Consider the following 18,018-nt stretch of genomic DNA (forward strand, 5'->3'; position numbering starts at 1 on the left):
AAAAAAAAAAAAAAAAAAAAAAAAAAAAAAGAATAAAGAAAAAAAAGAAAGAAAAAGAAAAAGAAAAAGAAAAAAAAATTATATATATATATCTATATATAAACTTAAAAATAAAGTATTTAAAAAGAATTCCATAAGGTTGGGTGTCTCTCCTGTCCACCAATCACTTCCAAACACTGTTGTCTTGACTTTGCCTCTGGTCAGTGTATTTAAAGAGAAGAGGTTGAAAAATGAAGAGATAAAATGCAGCATTCTGGGTTTTTTTGTGCAGCGAAGGTGTATCCATTTAGAAAACTCTTGTTAAAACTATACCACACTTCACAATCTACTGCTAGTCTGTTGTATGTTTCCATGGGGTTATAAAGATGTGAAGAGCTACTGCCTTTGCGATTTTCTACAGTGAATATATATATATCTGTACAGAGGTATGTATATATATAAATATATATGAAGATCTATATGTATACGTATCTCTCACTCTCCTATCTCTATCTGACTGTGAAGGATTTTTATTGAGCAAAATAAAATGGAGAAAGGCCCCTTTTAAAAACCTGACTGTGTGGCTTGCCTGGTTGTGTTGCAAATGGGAGAAGCAGCGAGACCATGAGGGATTTTGGGAGGGACGTGGGCTGGGGAATGGTGCTTGGGGGGCTACCTGGAGATGGCCCCGTAAGGGAAAGCCACACCAGGACAGCCAGACTTCTACTTCTTTGTAGCCCATTAGAGTGGGATGAAAGCATGGCCCAGAGGATGAGGAGGCAGCTGGCATCATGGAGGAGAAGGGGATCAGTGGAGCAGAGTGGAGCAACGCACGTGTCCATGTCTTTCCCTCCAAGCAGATGGTCATCTCCAGTCCTGCATTCACAGAATCATGGAATCATAGGATGGTTTGGGTGGGAAAGTACCTTAAAGCCCACCCAGTCCCAAACCCTGCCGTGGGCTGGTTGCCCCAAACCAGATCAGGTTGCCCAGGGTCCCATCCAACCTAGCCTTAAGCACCTCCAGGGATGGGGTGTTTCCTGGGGCACAAGGGCTGCTCAGGCTCTGCATGCATCTGAGAGCAATCATCACAAGCTGGTGGGCAGCACAAACCCACGGTAGTGGCAGCGATGGTGAGACAGGAACATGTGATGGACATGGTTTAATGGGCATGGTGGTGATGTGTTGATGCTTGGACTGTATGATTTTAGTGCTCGTTTCCAACTTCAATGATTTTATGATTTGTTAGAGGTCTAACCTTGGCTCAGTCTAGACGGGGATGTTCCACAGCTGTCTGAGCAGCACCTCTCATAGACGTGGTGTCTCTCAGCACTCAGAAGGATCCAGTCCCCTACATGTGGGCAACTGATTCACTCCCAAATCAATGGAGAGGTCCAGAGGAGAGCCACGAAAATGATCAGGGGACTGGAGCACCTCCCCTATGAAGACAGGCTGAGGGAGCTGGGCTTGTTCAGCTTGGAGAAAAGGCTGTGGGGTGACCTCATGGCAGCATTTCAGTACCTAAAGGGAGCCCACAAACAGGAGGGGAGTCAACTCTTTGAAAAGGTAGATAACTGCAGGACAAGGGAAAATGGTTTGAAGTTGAGAGAGAGAAGATTGAGGTTGGATGTGAGGGGGAAGTTCTTGACAGAGAGAGTGGTGAGGTGCTGGAACAGCTGCCCAGAGAGGCTGTGGATGCCCCGTCCATCCCTGGAGGTGTTCAAGGCCAGGTTGGATGGGGCCCTGGACAGCCTGGGCTGCTATGAAATGTGGAGGCTGGTGGCCCTGCATGTGGCAGGGGGTTGGACCTTCATGATCTTTGAGGTCCCTTCCAACCCTGGCCATTCTGTGAATTCCTCCCACATCAAGCTCCCACGATCACATTCAAGGCTGACCCAAAGCCACTGGGACGTCAGGCGTTACTGAGATAGATAAAACTGGAGTGATGTGTTCCTTCATACTGAGCTTGAATGCAAGCAGCCCATCCAAACTTGAATGAGACGTGAGGTGGGGACGCCGTGGGGATGACACAACCCAGATGGAGATATCAGCCATGGCCCTGCAGAGGTGCCTGAGCCAGCCCAAGCACTGTGCACCCAACATGAGCTAATTCTACCCCATTCCCATGCCAAGCCCCATCTCCTTCCACAGGTGGGTCATCGGTCGGACCTGCTGATCCTATTAGTCTTTTCCAGCGACAGAGGCTGGGGCTGCTCAGCATGGAGCAGGGGAGGCTCAGGGGGATCCTATCCACGGCCATAAAGCCCTGCAGGGAGGTGCAACGGGACGGAGCATGGCTCAGTGCAGCGGTGACACAACTTGGAGTCTAGGAGCGACCCCTCAGGGCAGACCCGAGGAGCCCCAACATGGCGGCACCCCGCCGAGGTAGCCCTGCGCCCTTGTCACGTGCCTCTAGCAGTGCACCACGTGACTCTGGTACGGCGCTCCGCCGCCGCCATCTGCCGGTACCGCGAGTCACTCGCCCTGTCTTCCCCCCTCCCCTCTCGGCTCCCGTACGACCGGAAGTGCGTCACTATCAGGTGGCCGGAAGTGGCGGTGGGGCTGGCAGGCGGTAGGGCCACAGCCGGCGACGGCGCCGGGCCCCGGTGAGTGCGACCGGGCTCCGGCCTCGGGGCTGTGCGGGTCTCAGCCAGGAGCGGGCTGGGGATCGGAGTGAGGCGGTGAGTGGGGCTCCGCGGCCCCAGCTGCGGCCACGGCGGTCCTCAGGCCTGGAGGCGTTCGGGATGGGCAGGGGCGTGGGGGAGCTGGTGTGCGGGCAGGGGTGCAGAGGCGGAGAGAAAACCTCGCTGCTCCCTGTCGAAGGGGAATGGGGGCGAGGTGCGGTCTCTGCCGCTGGGAATCGACGGAACCCGAGGGAACGGCGTGGAGCTGCGTCAGGGGAGGGGGCAGGAGGGGGTTACAGAAAGGCTCTGCCTCAGAGCATGGAACGGGCTGCATGTGGCAGTTGGCACGGCTCAGAGCTGGGACACGGAACCGCCCGCTGGTTTGAGTGGTGCTATGTGGAGCCAGGGGCTGTACACAGTAGTCCTTGTGGGTCCCAGCCAGCTCTGGATATTTCATGATTGCGTTATCGCTGAAGGTCCCTTCTAGCTGAACGATCCTATCCTAAGCCATTCTCATTTGAGCAGATCTGATGGGGAAAAATAGAAAGGGAGCCGTAATATTTTTTTTTTTCCTTTGCCTGGGCTGCTGGGCAGGAGGAACACAGAATGGGGCCTTGCTATCAGGGAAACGTATCTGTGAGCCTGGATCACTCACAGACTTTCCAGTGGTACAGTGAGGCTGTTTGGGTGTTTCCAAAGAATGTATTTCAGACTCAGATGCTCCCCTCTCACAAAGCTGGAACCCAGAAGCATGTGGCATCTGTCCAGGAATGGTGTTGTCCTGGTGTTCAGCTCCCTGTTGGCTGGGAACTCAGCTGTAAGAATGGCACAAGCACAAACACAAAGATGTTTCCATCCCAAAAGGCCTCCATAAAGAGCATTTGCAGCCTGCAGGGCCCATTTCCAAGGCTTTGCAGCCTTTTTGGAGATGAGTCACTGGGAGTGAATTTTCTGGTTAGTGGCAGGGATGGAAGGGAGCTTGGACACTATTAAATGAGAAGTGCAGTGGTGGGAGAAAGAGAGGCTGATTACTGTGAGTAGCAGAAAGAGAGGAAAAATGAGCAGAGATGTAGGTTGAGTTGGAAATGCTGTAGAAATATAGATCATAACAAGTTTGAGCACTTGAAGATGGGCAAAAAGCCACGTGGACATGTTTGTTCCTAAGGTGCTTCAAATATCTTGACCCATCTAGCTTCATTCCTGCTTTATTTTCTGCATGGTCTTCTCCACGGCTGTTTTGCTGAATGTGGGACAGAAGAAGGAAAAAATATACTTACTGAATGTCTTCCTGAAGACGTCATGGAGCTTAATGCTAAGCTGTGTGGATGATATTCTTAGCTACATGCAGTGTTTGCCTTTGGTGTGCAGACGCCACGGCTTTGATTCTCTGTCTCTGAAGCAGGGCTGTCATTGCTGAGAGGGGGTGGTTTTGGTAACAGTGCAGTGCTGGGTTTTGTAGGTGGCATCACCTTTTAACAGCAAATAGAACATGTTTTAAAGATGTGGCTTAATACTGCTTGCCTGTCAATAGTAGAAAACTGGATAGAAAACGTGCAAAGCAGAGTCAGACAACAAAGTAGCCAGCAGAGATGGAAATTACATTTTAATCTGACATTTATATGCAATAAGCTGGAGAGCTTTGAAATCCAGTGCTTTCTTGCTGCTGCTTACAGCACTGGGAGTGGTGTTGCACTGGGCAGGGTTTTAGTGGCCCAGTTCTCAGTGAGCTTCTTATTTCCCATGCTCACCAGGCAGTAGTATGGAAAGGGCAGTATCTCTCCTCCTGTCACAGTGTCACTTCTCATGCCAGAAGAGAATGTTTCCGTTTTTCTGCCTGGCTCCTTACACAGGCTGGTGGAGAGGACTCAGAGAACTAAACTGAACCACTCTGCTGTGTGCTAGGAGAGTGGATCTGGAGCTATTGCCTGCCTGTCCTGCTCCTTTCTTCTTTGCAGACAGTGGTTGTGATGCTGCATCTGGTGAGCCCTTTGCAAAGCAAATGTGTGTGTGCCCTTACCCTCTGTCTTCCTCTCCTCACTGTTGTTCTTCCAGAGGCAGGATGTTACATGCTGTGCCATGGCATCGAGGAAGAGAGAAGCTGAGGGCTCCAAGAGCTCGTCCTTGAGCGCTTCCAGCTTTTCCTACGCTTTTTTACTTCTTTTCAATTCTGTGTGGAGATGCTTGGACAAAAGCACAGCCATGTCAAGGCTACGTGGTGAGAGAACAGCCTTCAGAGAGCAGCAGGCTGCTCGTGCCTGTTCCAGAGCACAGATGTGCTTCCTGTCTATTGCTGTTACTGCCTTTGCAGTAACATGGCGTAGGAGTGACAGCAGCGGCTACTGCAGGGAACCCCCAAGCAGGCAGCACTCTGCATCTGGCACTAACAAGGAGCAAAGTGTGTTGTTTAGACTCTCCCCAGCATCCCTCCCTATTTTCTTACCTTCCTTCTCTATTTTATTCTCTTTGGAAGGAGCTGATGCTTCACCATTGTGCTGGAATAAATCACCTGGTGACTCGTGCGAGCCTTGTACTCAAAACGAAATCCAGTTCATGTTCAACCAGACCCCACTGCAGCTTCTCTCCTACTCTGCAAAAACAGTATTCATCACACCTCTTCCTCATTGTCCTGCTGTAGGATTGGGTTTGCCTGCTCTCACAGGGCGTCTCAATCCACCTCTAACTCAGGGAGTGTGTTTGATTTATTTCCCCAGTGTTGAGAGGACAGCAGCTAATGCATATCTCTGTTGCCGTGTCTCTGCCAGGCTTTGGTTTTCCTGGTTACTTGACACCCCTTGGTTCTAGCATGTGCCCTCTGTGCAGTGAGAGCACAAGTGATTTTAAAGGTGAAAACCCCTGCTGTGCTCCATCCTTGGTGTTGGACACCCGAGATGGGATGAGGGTGTGTTACACAGAGAGCTGACCCGGAGCTTTTTTCAGCCTTGTCTGAATCATCGTAAACAGGCTCATTTGGCAGCTTGTGCATGCTGGCAGCACAAAGCTTAACTCCTGACAGATGTCTCATCCTCACCCTTTCTGCTGTAGCTGTTATAGACAGGAGTTGGGAAGGCACCCCCTAACACTGAGAAAAGCTCCCGTGCCTGAAGAGTAAAGCTTTTATCCCTCCAGTTCTCTCCTCGAGACGCAGTGTCTTGTTCTAATCTGTGTTTCTTCTTCCATGCTCTTTCCCCACATTGTTTTGTGGCTGTTTCTCCTTCCTGCTGCAGGTTATGGGCAGCCTCCCTTCCATGAGCTGGTTTCAGAGGCTCTTTGCTCGCAGCCTTCATGTGCTGACTCCAGGTGTTCTCGTGCAAGGAGCAGAGTGGCACCACAGATACATCCACAGCTTCTTGGGTGGTGGTCGGTGCTTCATACTGCTGACCGAAGCAGCAGAATGCCCTGTTTGAATGCAGCTGCAGCCTTTAAAGGCTTTGCTACAGAACTACGTTTTCATTGTTGAAAATAAAAAGAAAAAGCAGTTTGGGTCTCTTACAGAATGACAGAGATGACTTTTTCCCCACGAAGTCCTACAGTCTCTGCCAGATTACTTGTAACTGCTGTGTAGCTGGTGATACCTGCCTGCCAAGTACCACATCTCCAGGTGTGTCAGGCCACCTGCGTGCTTGTCTTGAGCTGCCTTTGCATGATGTGGTGCTCGATAGTGACTTGCAGGGAAAGAGCTGCTCTCACTAGGGGAGGCACTGCCATCTCTTAACTTTCAGTAATGAGGATAGGTTAGAAAGTGCTCCGTGTTAGGTGGAAGCCACTCATTCTTCGTCTGCCCTTTTTTCAGTACCTGGAAGCAATTGTGACCCCAGTAAGTTGTGATCCATGGCTACGGTGTTAATAGGCCGAAGATTTCCAAGGCTGAGCAGGGTGACTACATTTTTGACTACTGCCAAATTCAAGGCCGAGAGCGGAAGCAACGAAAGTAAGCAGGAGGAAGAGAACCCAGAAACATCCAACAGCAGACCCGAATCCACAGCCACGATCCAGTTGCTGGATCCTTTGGACTACAGAGTGTTGTATAATCCCTCTGCCTATGCCAAGAGCAGAGCAGCCTCCCAGCAGAATGCTGCTAGGAGCTGCAGCCAGGCTCTCACTGATGATTCCACCAGCACTGGCACCTCCCAGGTTCAGCATACATTCACTGCCACCTCTGCTCAAGCTTTGCCACCTGTCAGAAATGCCCTGCCAAAGCCCAAACCGCACCTCAAACAGCCCATACCAGCACAACTCTCTGCAGCACAGACCACGAAGAGGGGGATAGAAATGGAAAAAGCAGAGATGCACGACTCCAAGGAGGACCCTCGTGTGTTCCAGCAAGGGAGGCCTGAGTACAAATCTCTCAGCTATGATAAATTTGAGCCAATAGAGACCCTCTCTTCAGAAGAAGGTGACTCGATATTGCACAGCATACCCATATCCAAGGGCAGCCACAGCCCAGGAACTGTCACAGATTATTTTTGCAAGCTGAGTCGTTTGCCGGTGGAACGACACGCAGGGTTAATGATTGACCCCAGGTTTAATACACTGTGTTGCTGTGCTATTGAGAACATCCAGTCGTTCAGCACATCAGAACTCACTGATATCTTAAAGGCCTGCGTTCGTTTGGTTGTTCCACCCACCCACCCTGTGCTGAACGCCTGCGAGAGTGAATTCTGCCGGCGCGTGTGGGACATGAACCTGGACCAGCTGCTGCTGGTGGCAGATTGCTGGCGCTGCCTGGGGCGCAGCGTGCCTTCCTACCTGAGCATTTTGTTCAGCTATGCCAACATGCATTGGACAGAGCTCACTTTGCCCCAGTTTGTTCAGCTTGTTTATATCATCGGCGAAGGCCGCAAGTCACCCGCGGACTTGATGCAGAAGCTGGAAAGTGTGATTTTGAAGTACTTGGATTCCTGCACCTTGGAGGAGGTGGGTGCTATTTGCTTAGGGCTCTTCAAATCCGTCAGCGGTATCTCTGACCACGTCATGAGAAAGATTGCAGACAGAGTCTCCCTGGAGATGGAAGATATGGGCACTTACGCTTTAGTCAACGTGCTTAAAATGCTCCGCTACACTCGCATGGATCACCTGCCCCTGCTGAGGAAACTTGGGAAGGTTGTCCCTGCTCGAATTCCTACAACAAACATCCAGGGTATCATGCACATCACTCTTAGCTGTTCATCCCTGCACTACTACGATGAAGGCATTTTGGCTGCTGTCGCCACGTCTTTGCCTTCCAAAGTGTCTTACTGCCGCAGCAAGGATGCTGCCAAGTTCTTATGGTCGTTTGGATGCCTGGACTACGAACCTCCAAATGAAGAAGAGTTTTACTCCAGCCTGATAGAGCAGATGCTTAGAAAACGCCATGAATTTGAGAAGTTTCCAGAGCATCTCCTTACTGGCTTGCTTGGCCTGGCGTTTGTCAAACGCTTCCCGGAGGAGCTGATAGATTATGCTTTGAGGGATGAGTTTGTCCATAAGGTGAGAGGAAGTAAATATGAACTCAGAAAGGACCTGTTCACGCTTGGGAAGAGTGTTGAAATTGAGTGCCCAGGTTACCGAGGCAGCCGTCTTTCACCTCACCTTTATGAAGAGATGACTGAGATCGTTCTGAATTTTGCAGAGCAGGAAATCTTTGTCAGGCCTGAAATCGTGGAAGCCGTGTCTCTTCTCAAGAGCATGTTAGGTGGTCCTGAGTATGTGAAAAACCACATGATTTTGCCTCACACCAGATCGAGCGACTTGGAGGTTCATCTGGCCATGGATGGGCATCCCATCCCTTTCAACTCAAGCAACGCCGTTGCAGATAAGAAGCTCAAAGACATAGGAGTTAGTCTAACAGATGACCTAATGGCTCAGCTTATCAAAGGGAAATCTAACAGCCAGTCCTCTGCAGAGGTGGAAACCGAAGCCGCGGCTCCTAGACAGGAGTGGAACAAAGCACCAACGCCACGTGCATCGTTTGTGGGTGGACCCATTACCACAGGCACCAGATTGCAAGTCGCTGCTCCGTCAGGGAGCTGCCCTGGGGCCTCCCCTTCTCTTGTGCCCCTCCAGCAGCCCCAAGGGATAAGGCTGGCCATCCAGGTGTCCAACCGCAACCACTACTGCTACTTGTCCAAGCGGCTCTTGGGGCTGCACTGCCTGAAGAGGCGGCAGCTGAGGCAGCTGGGCTACGTCGTGGTGGAGCTTCCCTTCTGGGAATGGTTCCCCCTGCTCAAACGCACACGCTTGGAGAAACTGAGCTACCTCCATTACAAGGTGTTCAACCCAGTGCTGCTCAGCAAGGCTGGCTGACAGCCCGGGGTGTGCTTGCTTGGGGGGCTGCTGCAGCCTCCCAGATGCTGGTTAGAAATGATCTTTGCAATGCTGGTGAAGCTACTGTAGGTGCTTTATGTGCTGGATCTGCCTTGTCTTAGATAATTCTGCTCTGTTCATGATCACGTGTCCTGTGCTCCTTGTTGTTACATCGATCTGCAAATGCTGCCGTGACAAATAAAACCTACCTTCATATTAGTTTTCTTCCACTATTACCTTTTTTTTCCCCCCCTCTATTCTTCATGAAAGCCGATGGATTTGTTTGCTCTGAGTGCAGAACAGTGTCACGATCTTTAGGAAACAATTGGGATAGATGTTAGGGATTGGTCTGTTCTCACAGGTAACCGTAGGACAGGAGGTAATGGCCTCAAGTTGTGCTCCAGGGGGTCAGGTTGGATATCAGGAGAAATTTCTTCCCTGAAAGAGAGGTCAGGCATTGGAATGGGCTGCCCAGGGAGGTGATGCAGTCACTGCCCCAACAACCATGGAGATGTGGCACTGAGGGCCATGGTCAGTGAGCATGGTGGGGGTGGGTTGGGGTCTTTGAGTCCGTCGTAATCTTTGAGCTGTTTGTTTTGCTGGGTTTGTTTTGCTGTTCTGTGGGTGTTGTGCTTTAACAGCGTTGGTAAATTCGGAGCCTCCTTATGTCACAGCTGCCTGGGCTGTCACTGACAACTGTTTTAATTGACAGAGGTTACGAAGGGCTTGGTAGAAAAAGAATAACAGAATCATGTGATCTCAGTAACAGCCTCAGGTTTGGAAGGAGCTTTCCCATGTTGTTGGGTCACAATGTGACTCTGTTCCAAGGAGTGGCTTCTGTCACCTGCTTGGCACCAGGCAGCACACTTGCAGGACCCCCAGGGATTTGGGAACCCCCACAAGCAAAATTTCAACAGCGACTTGTGGGAATGAGGTCTCAAAACATTGAGTTTGCAGCAAGGTAGGGGTGGAGGCGCCTCTCTGCTCATTTTCATTTAAAGAAGGCATCACCATGGCTTGTCACGTGCCAATGCAGCGATCTGCTCTGTTGGAAGGGGATGTGGGAAAGGGCTAAACTGACAGCAGGTTCAAAATGAACTTCAGAGCAGTCGTTTTGTCACACAGCAAGTAGTCAGAGTTACTGCCATTAGATGTGAGTGCCAAAAGTCAAAGCAGTTCAAAAGCCTAGTTGAGAAAATTCCTCGCTGCCTCCCTTGTAGCGATGGGGAACGCATCAGGCTCAAAAAAGCAGGAAAAGTGATGCTGGAGGAGCTTTGGTTCATGCTTGCCCAGCACCTGTGTTACTGCAAATCACTGTCAGAGAAGATTCTGGGGTAGAAGAGGGGCTGATACGAGTGTGGAGTCACCATCCCCTTGTGGGGACTCAAGAACCACTGAGGGATGTGGTTCGGTGGCACAGTGGGGATGGGTTGGAGTTGCATTTGATGATCTTAGAGCTCCTTCCTGACATTAATGATTCCATGTTTATTTGAACACTGCCACTCAGTCTACAACAGGGGAATGGAAATAGGTGGTCTTTAAAGTCCCTTCCAATTCAAGCCACTCTGAGCTGTACCTCAGATGCTGAACAACAGCACTTGAGAACCAATAAAAGGCTGTGGAGCATTAAAAGGCAGCTCGTCCTTGAAGGAAGCAGGAGGTTCCTGAGGTCGCCCGAGGCAGTGACATATTAAAACTGAGGTTAATGTAAGGTTAAAGCTCCTACCTCACAGATAATTTCATTCTTAAAAGGAGTTGGATGCAACCAATGCGAGTCACGTTCTTTCAATGCAGATGGTGCACACGCTCGAGCACTGTCAGAAGAATCATCTCAGTGTCCAGAACACAGATAATCTCCCTTAGAGTTATTAAATGCTCCCTTGGGGCAACCAGTAGTGGTTATTAATGTTGGTGTTTCATCTTTGCCTGTACCCAAGGCTCCCTGAGCCCCTGGGAGCCACATCTCCTCGTGGCAGCACTGGGAATGCTGGCTGCTCTTACCCTCTTGGAGCCTTGGCATGCAAGTGGTCTGCTCGACTACGGCTGCCAAACCTCCTGCAGTTAGCATTCAGATCTGATCTAAGCACCTTCTTTAAGCATAGGTAGGAGGTTTTCAGTAAAAAGAGCCATTTTCCAGCTTCTGATGTTTCTCCAGGGGTTCACGACTTCATATTTTTAACACATTTCTCTTCCAATTCCATCTCTCCACAGTTAACGTTGGCCTCACCTCCCAGACTCGGATCCGAGCTGTGTTTTAGGAGCTCCTGAGCCTGTAATTCATGCAGGTGCTGTAACACAAGGTCCTTTTACAGATCACTGATGCTTTTTGCCTTTTATTTCTTTTTTTAAAGCTGAATCCGATGCTCACGAACTGAGCTCTCTCCAACTGCAAAGATGGTAATAAACGTCTGTCTCCCACAGTTCAAGCCAAGAATTCACTGCAACAAGGTAAAACTGGAGACCATGGTGCTTTAGGGAGCACCTTGGTTTGCCTTTCCTGTGCTTTTATTAATTAACAGTAACTAGTAGTTATGCTAGAACAGTGGGTGGCCTTCTGTGAGTGCTTTGTTGTGGCACACAGTAATTATTGGAGGATATATGCCCTAATTTTGCAGGATCTCATAACAAGATGACGTTATGTGCTTACAGATGTGCATGCTTTGACTGTAGATGTTCTTCCCTGCAGTGTCACAGCTTTCCCTTTGCCAAGTAGACTGTGCCTCAGTTGACAATGTTTGTTGAACGGCCTCTACTCATTAATATGAGGACTGACACAGAGCTTTCTCAGTGTTGGGCAGGTTGACCCCAAGCAGGATGAGGCATTCTGCTAGCTGAGCCCAGAGGTTTTGCAGGGATCCTGGAGCTGGCTGATTCAGAGTACATTTTTACAGGGCACGATGAGCTGACATAACTATTCAGTGCTGTTGAAATGGGGGCAAGATATCAGGGGGACATTCATTGCTATGAGAGTGGTGAGGTGCTGGAACAGCTGCCCAGAGAGGCTGTGATGCCCCGTCCATCCCTGGAGGTGTTCAAGGCCAGGTTGGATGGGGCCCTGGGCAACCTGGGCTGCTATGAAATGTGGAGGTTGGTGGCCCTGCATGTGGCAGGGGGTTGGAGCTTCATGATCCTTGAAGTCCCTTCCAATCCAAGCCATTCTATGATTGTAGATAGCAGAGGGTGCAGAGAAGAGGGAGTGACACCATGTGGTTGGGAGCAGGGCAGGAGTAGATCTGCAGGGATCTCCAGTCTTGTGCATGGAACCACGGTTCCTCGCTTGTGTCATCTAAATTGCTTGTGAAATTAGTTTACTCTCTACATTCATTCTCCAATGTAAATTTGGCTTTCTCTTGCAACGCAGATTTCTGCTGATGGTTACGAAGTGGAGAACCTGATCTCTGAAGACCTTGCCAGGAGGAATCGTGGTTTCCGCAGCGAATACTTCATCAAGCCTCCGGTCCATGTCACAATCTCTTTTCCCTTCAACGTTGAGATCTGCAGGATTAATATCGATATCTCATCCGGAGGATACCAAGCCTTCTCCGGGCTCGAAGTTTACACCTCTACCTCATGCAATAAAACCTCTTGGCAGAGCCCTGAGGGTCAGTTCTCAGGTCTGGCCGGTCAGCCTGTGTCGGACAAAGATGTTTTCACACTGGTGGGCAAAGCTGTCTTAAAAAATCAAAGCAAAGTGACATTTGGCCACAGAGGCTTCAAGCCGAGGCCTCCCTTCCTTCAGATGGAAAATGTCCTCTCCTACCCTGGCGCCGTGTCTCAAGACCTTTGGAACAAAGGGCCTTCCTCACTGAGCAACGTGTCGCACTTAAAAATCTGCATCACCCACGTGGCCGGAGGTGGCCTGCCTGGCATCAAGAGGCTGGAGGTGTGGGGACAGCCTGCCAAGTCGTGCCCACAGGAGGTGATCGAGGGCATCTTTCAGGTGGCCTCGCAGTGCGTCGCCCAGGACGTTGGCAGCCTCAAACCCGAGCTCTGGACACCCATGGAGAGCGACTGCGTGCCCTTCAGCACCAATGACAGCGAGCAGCAGGCCCTCCGCAAGCTGGTGGACGTCGTCCAAGACATCCCTGAAGAGTTCCTGGACCCCATCACTCTGGAGATCATGACTTTCCCCATGCTCCTGCCCTCTGGGAAGGTGATTGACCAGAGCACCTTGGAAAAATGCAACCGGAGTGAGGCGTCTTGGGGCAGGGTGCCCAGTGATCCTTTCACTGGGGTGGCCTTCAGCCAGCACTCACAGCCCCTACCTCACCCCACCCTCAAGGCCAGGATAGATCACTTCCTCTTACAGCACAGCATTCCTGGCACCAACCTGCTCGGCAGGGCTCACGCTTCCGAAATGCTCATACCTTCCTCTGTAACGTCTTCTCTGAAAAGGAAGATGGACTGTATGGATCCGAGTTCTGTGCAGCCACTTTATTTTTCTTCTACAAACTTACTTGTCACATCTACCTCAGAGAACAGTGCTAAAAAAATGAAAACTGACAGTGACTCGCATTTGATCCAGATGGACTGTTCTACAGGTACCTTGGCTCCCTGAATCATTTGTGTTTCTTGAGTGTCTTGGCAGCCCAGGGCCAGCTTTCCAAGTCAGGAGGCTCCCACACAGATTCCCCTGCCGCCTCCAGAAAGCTTTGAGGCTGTTGTATCAGTGTCACAGGAGTGGGTTCATCATCTCATCCACATCCCCTCTCCTCAGCCCAACCTGCTGTCACTGGGTGATGGTTACTCCCATTCTCTCTTCTCACCTTTAGGCTTGTTGTTCTTTATCAGCCCTCTTGTTAGTTCAGGTTGCCTTGTTTCCCTTCAGGGTTTCATTTCTCTTCTCCTTCTTGCTAAGAAAGCAACCTTTTTCTCATAATGTGCTGGCTTGATTTGAAGATGTCTCTTTTTATCATCAATGATTTGTTAGCACGTATTGGGTGCCTGAGCTTGCAAGAAAACATGCAGTAATTGCATAGATCCTGCTCTCCTTTCCCTGGTTGAAGAGCCTGGCTCCCAAGCACTTGCTTCTCTTGTCTCCCTGCCAGATGATTTGCTAGAATCCACATCTGTTTTTGCACGGCTGCTTTCTCCCTTGTTTGTGCAGGAATACCTGAAACGTGTTGGAGTTGCTGTGTGCAGCTGTTCTGTAGATATAACTGTTCTTTGTACAGCAACGCTTGCATCTTCCCTCTGGTGTTGTCAAACACAGTCACTGCTGCAGGCAGAAGCCCCACTGGTTGCTGTCTCACATTTGTGTGAGGCTGGAGGGAGCAGCAGGGCTGTGTTGCAGGCAGTCAGGTGTGTGCAGGGCGGTCACAGAGGGCCGTTCCTCTGGGCAGGTAAGTTGAGTTTCCCTAGGAAGCAGTGGCACCAAACAATGCTCCACAGCTCCTGAAAGCTGCTGTATCCTGCAGGTATGCAGCACTCCACTCCTCTTCCTCCCAAAACTGCTGAAGGGTTATGCTTCAAGAAAGCTTAGATGGGTATTTGACTTAAAACAAGCTCATTAAAGACTTAAAGTAATTAATTTTCATCAGTACCAGCAACAGCAGAGGCTGGAGTGTGCTTTCCTGCTCTGATCCATCATTCCATGCTGGAGGAAGTGGTGTGGATTGGTGCAGGCTGGGTCCTGGTGCTCCCAGGGAGCCGTGCCTGCATGTGAACACAGGCACAGCCTCGTGGGATAGTTCTTTGTCAGCCTTGATTGCTGCAGCAAATGTGCAGGGGTAACGCACACAGGATCCCTGTGGGAGCTGGATTGAGCAGAATTAGTGATGCAGACACCGTGCTCTTAATGCACAGTCTCAATTAACAGCAGGGCTTTGGGAATGCATCAGACAAAACACTGTCGTGCCCTTCAGGAAGGATCCAGCCCTGTACCTTTGGCTTTATCCACTGATGCAATGCTGGTTTTTTTGGAGCCAAGAGTTGTGCCTCTGATTTTGTTAGCAGCCTCAGGGCTTCTGAAGAACGTTTATGAATCTTTTACCTCATTCAGACTATGAGATATAAGGAGGTGCCTGAAAGTTGGTTGGCACCAAGGGACACAGGTTAGTGGGCACGGCGGCGGTGGGTCAGCAGTTGGACTTGATGGGCTTTGTGGTCTTTTTGACTTTATGACATTGTTGTGTGAATCCAGAGTTTTCCTCTCGAGGGCTCAAAGTTGGAAGCATTACATCCCCATCTTGACACCGTGATGGGGAAGAGGCTTCTTCAGAAAACAAGTGGCAAAGCTTTGAGAGATGTAACCACAGCGTTTTTGTTGCACACCAACAGCCTTTCCCCAGCACAAGCCTCTCAAACTTGTGCTTCTTGTTGCAGATCTGCTCTCTCACGAACAAAAGCTGTCTGAGAGCTTGGACACCGCCTTGAACTCGGCGCTCAGCTCCATGCCATCATTCACAGCCAAGCTGATGAAGAGCCAGCAGGGCGAGGGAGGCTGCAGCACTTCATGGAACATGGGCTCCATCCTCGGTGAGCAGCAAATGGGAAAGGAGAACAGGGACCAGGTTTATAGGGAGGGTTGTGCTGCAGCTCAGCATCTTTCCGTGCCTCTTTGGCCGGTGAGCCATGGTTGTTCTCAGAGTCCCATCAGATTTTAATGTAGCTGTGAAGCTAGACGTGGTGATCAATGGCACCATGCAAAAAGATGTCTTTGGGATTCAGAGAAGCTGTGTTGGAAGCCCTGGATCTAAAAGATGCCCCTCCACAAGGTGATGTGCTCACTGCTGGCTGCTGCTTTCCCTGGAGGAGGCTCCTGTGTCCCTGAGGCAGGACTGGGCTGGGCAGCTCCCACTGGCTGCCTGTCTCTCTGAATAGCTTTTGATGTTTCACAGTGGCATTAAGCCATTAAGCTTTTTACTGTCCCCTTTTAAATTGCTGCTGTTGAAGAGTTGACTGAGTAGCCCTTTATAGGCAGCGTGTGACAGGAATGCAAGATGATGCCTATGGTGTTTCACGTGGGAATCAGGGATTTTGTTTCAAGTGCTGGAAAAGAGGAAGGGAGGCCAATTCAATCTCAGAAAAAAAGTGAAAAGCTGTATCGTCATCTGTTAAAAGCCTGATGGTGCAAAGGCTGATGTGATCCAGCCCATACCTGGGCTCCAACCCTTCCCGAAGACAGAGCCTTCTTTTTTTTTTAATCACAGAATCCTGATAGCAGCTTTTCAATATCTACATACCAGAAACAAGAAGACAGGTTCTTGAGCAGGATCTGTTGTGATAGGACATGGAGAAACGGTTTTAAACTGAAAGAGGGGAGACTGAGATTGGATATAAGGAAAAAGATTGTTATGGTGAGGCTCAGAGAGGTGGTGGGTGCCCCGTCTCTGGAGACATTCAGGGCAGGCAGGATGGGGCTCTGAGCACCTGATAGAGCTGTGGGTCTCATTATGGGAGGTGGATCAGATGGCCTTGAAAGGTCCCTTCCAACACAAATGATTCTAAGATTAAGGTTGGACAAGACCACGAAGGTCATCTTGTCCAATCCTTACCCTACCACCACCACCATGCCCACCAAATTTTATGGTAGGCTTGGGAAAAAGAGGCTGTGGTCCTGAGCTATGGGCACCTCCAGCCCTCTGTGCCCGGCTCGGGGTGGCACTTGTCACATGTCCCTGACCACACTGCTTCTCCTCTTGGCTTCGCAGAGCACAGCAGGAGCAGCCAGACCCAGGGATGCACGTCCTGTGGCAAAACCTTCTCATCTTACTTCAAAACAGAGCCCATCTACCAGCTTCCCTGCGGCCACCTCATGTGTCGCCCGTGCTTGGCTGAGAAGCAGAAAGCTCTGTCCATCCTGTGTGTGAGCTGCAAGAGGTCAGTGGCCACGCACGACATCAGGAGGGTCCACTTCTAACAATGCCTGGGGAGGAGAACAGGAGCTGCTGCTGTCCCACGTATCTGTGTGGGTTATGCAAGGACGACGGCCAGATGAGCATCGTGGAGAAGTCTCCTTGTGCTTACAGAGTAGTGGGGGGGGTTAGAGCATCGTGCCGGAGCAGAAAGCGATCTTGAGGATAATAAAAGCCATAGCTTCTTTAACAAGGAACGTGTATTTATACAGAACTGATTTCCACCTGTCGCACCCGCCCTCTTACCACCATCCCAGTGGCTCAGTGGTTAGCATAGGTGCCTTTTTGGACAGTGAGTTTAGCTTCCCTGTGACTTAAAACCATTTAAACATTTGACGAGCAGCCATTCGGCCGTGGACCAGGAAATGTCCTCGAGGTTGGCAACGTGCAAACGACATTACTTCTCCCCTCCCCCCCTCCAGCTCCCCTCACACATCACTCATCCTTCCCCACTGCAGCAAGGCAGGAGAGGAGCAGCTGATGCCCGAGTGCTGGCAGGGATCTCGTCCCTGGACTCGTGTAGAAAAGTCATTGCATTACACAGGACGTCCCTCTCGGTTTCTGTCGTGTGACTGGACCGGCTCCCGTCTGGCTGATAGACATTTAAGCCTTAATAAAATTATGGTTAAAGTCAGGTTCTCTCTCTGACTCGTAATTGGCCTCACTGTGCGTGTTAATGATTTCGTGTGGTGAATCTGTTGGCGGAGTGTTGAATAAATGGGCTGGAAAAAGCCACGTCGACACAAAAAGAAGAGCTGTAGCCCCGCAGCTTTCAGAGGCACTGTGGCACAGCCTTGTGAGCTCTCACCGGGGGGTTTTGGGACTGAACCTCACGTATCCCGCTCGGAGGAGTTCTGCTCTTCACAGAGCTGCTCAGAAAAAGGCCAGAGGGAAAATCACTCAGATGCATTCTGTATGCAGCACATCCTGAATTCAGTGAGGGTGACAGCAGAGGATTTTGTCACCTGCACCTCCCTCCACCCCCCCCCCCCCCAACCGCTGCCACTTCATTGATAATTTCTCTCTGCAGAGCCAACATTTCTTATTGATGTTCTGTGCCACTTTCTCTGGGGTAATGAGCCTCCAGCTGAACCAACTACGTGTAATACCTCTGTTCTCTTAACAGGTGCTGCCGTGCTGAGCAGCCCATAAAGTTGGTGGCTTTCTGCTCTGAGCAAATAGCAGCCTCATCAAGCAATTGGGACACCGCTTTGTGCTGGAGCTGAGCTGATCTTTCTCCTTGTCTGCACCAGTGGGTGTTCATCATCCATCTCCAT

At 50.4% G+C, this 18,018-nt stretch overlaps 2 protein-coding genes across 4 annotated transcripts; both read left to right on the forward strand.

Annotated features, from left to right (window-relative positions):
• Positions 1-2,518: 2,518 nt before the first annotated feature.
• Positions 2,519-17,344, forward strand: UBOX5 (U-box domain containing 5). Of its 2 annotated transcripts, none has more exons than XM_042812254.1 (5): positions 2,519-2,585; positions 11,237-11,333; positions 12,247-13,426; positions 15,210-15,362; positions 16,538-17,344. In XM_042812254.1, the coding sequence occupies exons 2-5, from the start codon at positions 11,280-11,282 to the stop codon at positions 16,744-16,746; spliced, it is 1,596 nt and encodes a 531-aa protein (XP_042668188.1). In that variant the 5' UTR covers positions 2,519-2,585; positions 11,237-11,279; the 3' UTR covers positions 16,747-17,344. The 2 variants fall into 2 exon arrangements, with proteins under 2 accessions (XP_042668188.1, XP_042668189.1); XM_042812255.1 differs by lacking the exon at positions 2,519-2,585 and adding an exon at positions 2,594-2,660.
• On the forward strand, positions 2,524-9,104 carry FASTKD5 (FAST kinase domains 5). Of its 2 annotated transcripts, none has more exons than XM_042812252.1 (2): positions 2,524-2,585; positions 6,394-9,104. In XM_042812252.1, exon 2 carries the CDS (start codon positions 6,432-6,434, stop codon positions 8,883-8,885), a length of 2,454 nt encoding a protein of 817 aa, XP_042668186.1. In that variant the 5' UTR covers positions 2,524-2,585; positions 6,394-6,431; the 3' UTR covers positions 8,886-9,104. The 2 variants fall into 2 exon arrangements, with proteins under 2 accessions (XP_042668186.1, XP_042668187.1); XM_042812253.1 differs by having other exon boundaries at positions 2,574-2,660.
• Positions 17,345-18,018: the final 674 nt, after the last annotated feature.

Source organism: Centrocercus urophasianus, unplaced genomic scaffold, assembly GCF_019232065.1.
Source record: "Centrocercus urophasianus isolate 14NV4802_14NV808 unplaced genomic scaffold, USGS_Curo_1.0 seq_13, whole genome shotgun sequence".
Lineage (NCBI taxonomy): Eukaryota > Metazoa > Chordata > Aves > Galliformes > Phasianidae > Centrocercus > Centrocercus urophasianus.

Excerpts from the sequence above, each read along its gene's own strand:
- FASTKD5 (XM_042812252.1), top strand. The coding sequence starts at position 6,432 with ATGGCTACGGTGTTAATAGGCCGAAGATTTCCAAGGCTGAGCAGGGTG.
- UBOX5 (XM_042812254.1), top strand. The coding sequence starts at position 11,280 with ATGGTAATAAACGTCTGTCTCCCACAGTTCAAGCCAAGAATTCACTGC. Across the intron at positions 11,334-12,246 it reads CAAGAATTCACTGCAACAAG|ATTTCTGCTGATGGTTACGA; the intron begins GTAAAACTGGAG and ends CTTGCAACGCAG. Across the intron at positions 15,363-16,537 it reads GAACATGGGCTCCATCCTCG|AGCACAGCAGGAGCAGCCAG; the intron begins GTGAGCAGCAAA and ends TTGGCTTCGCAG.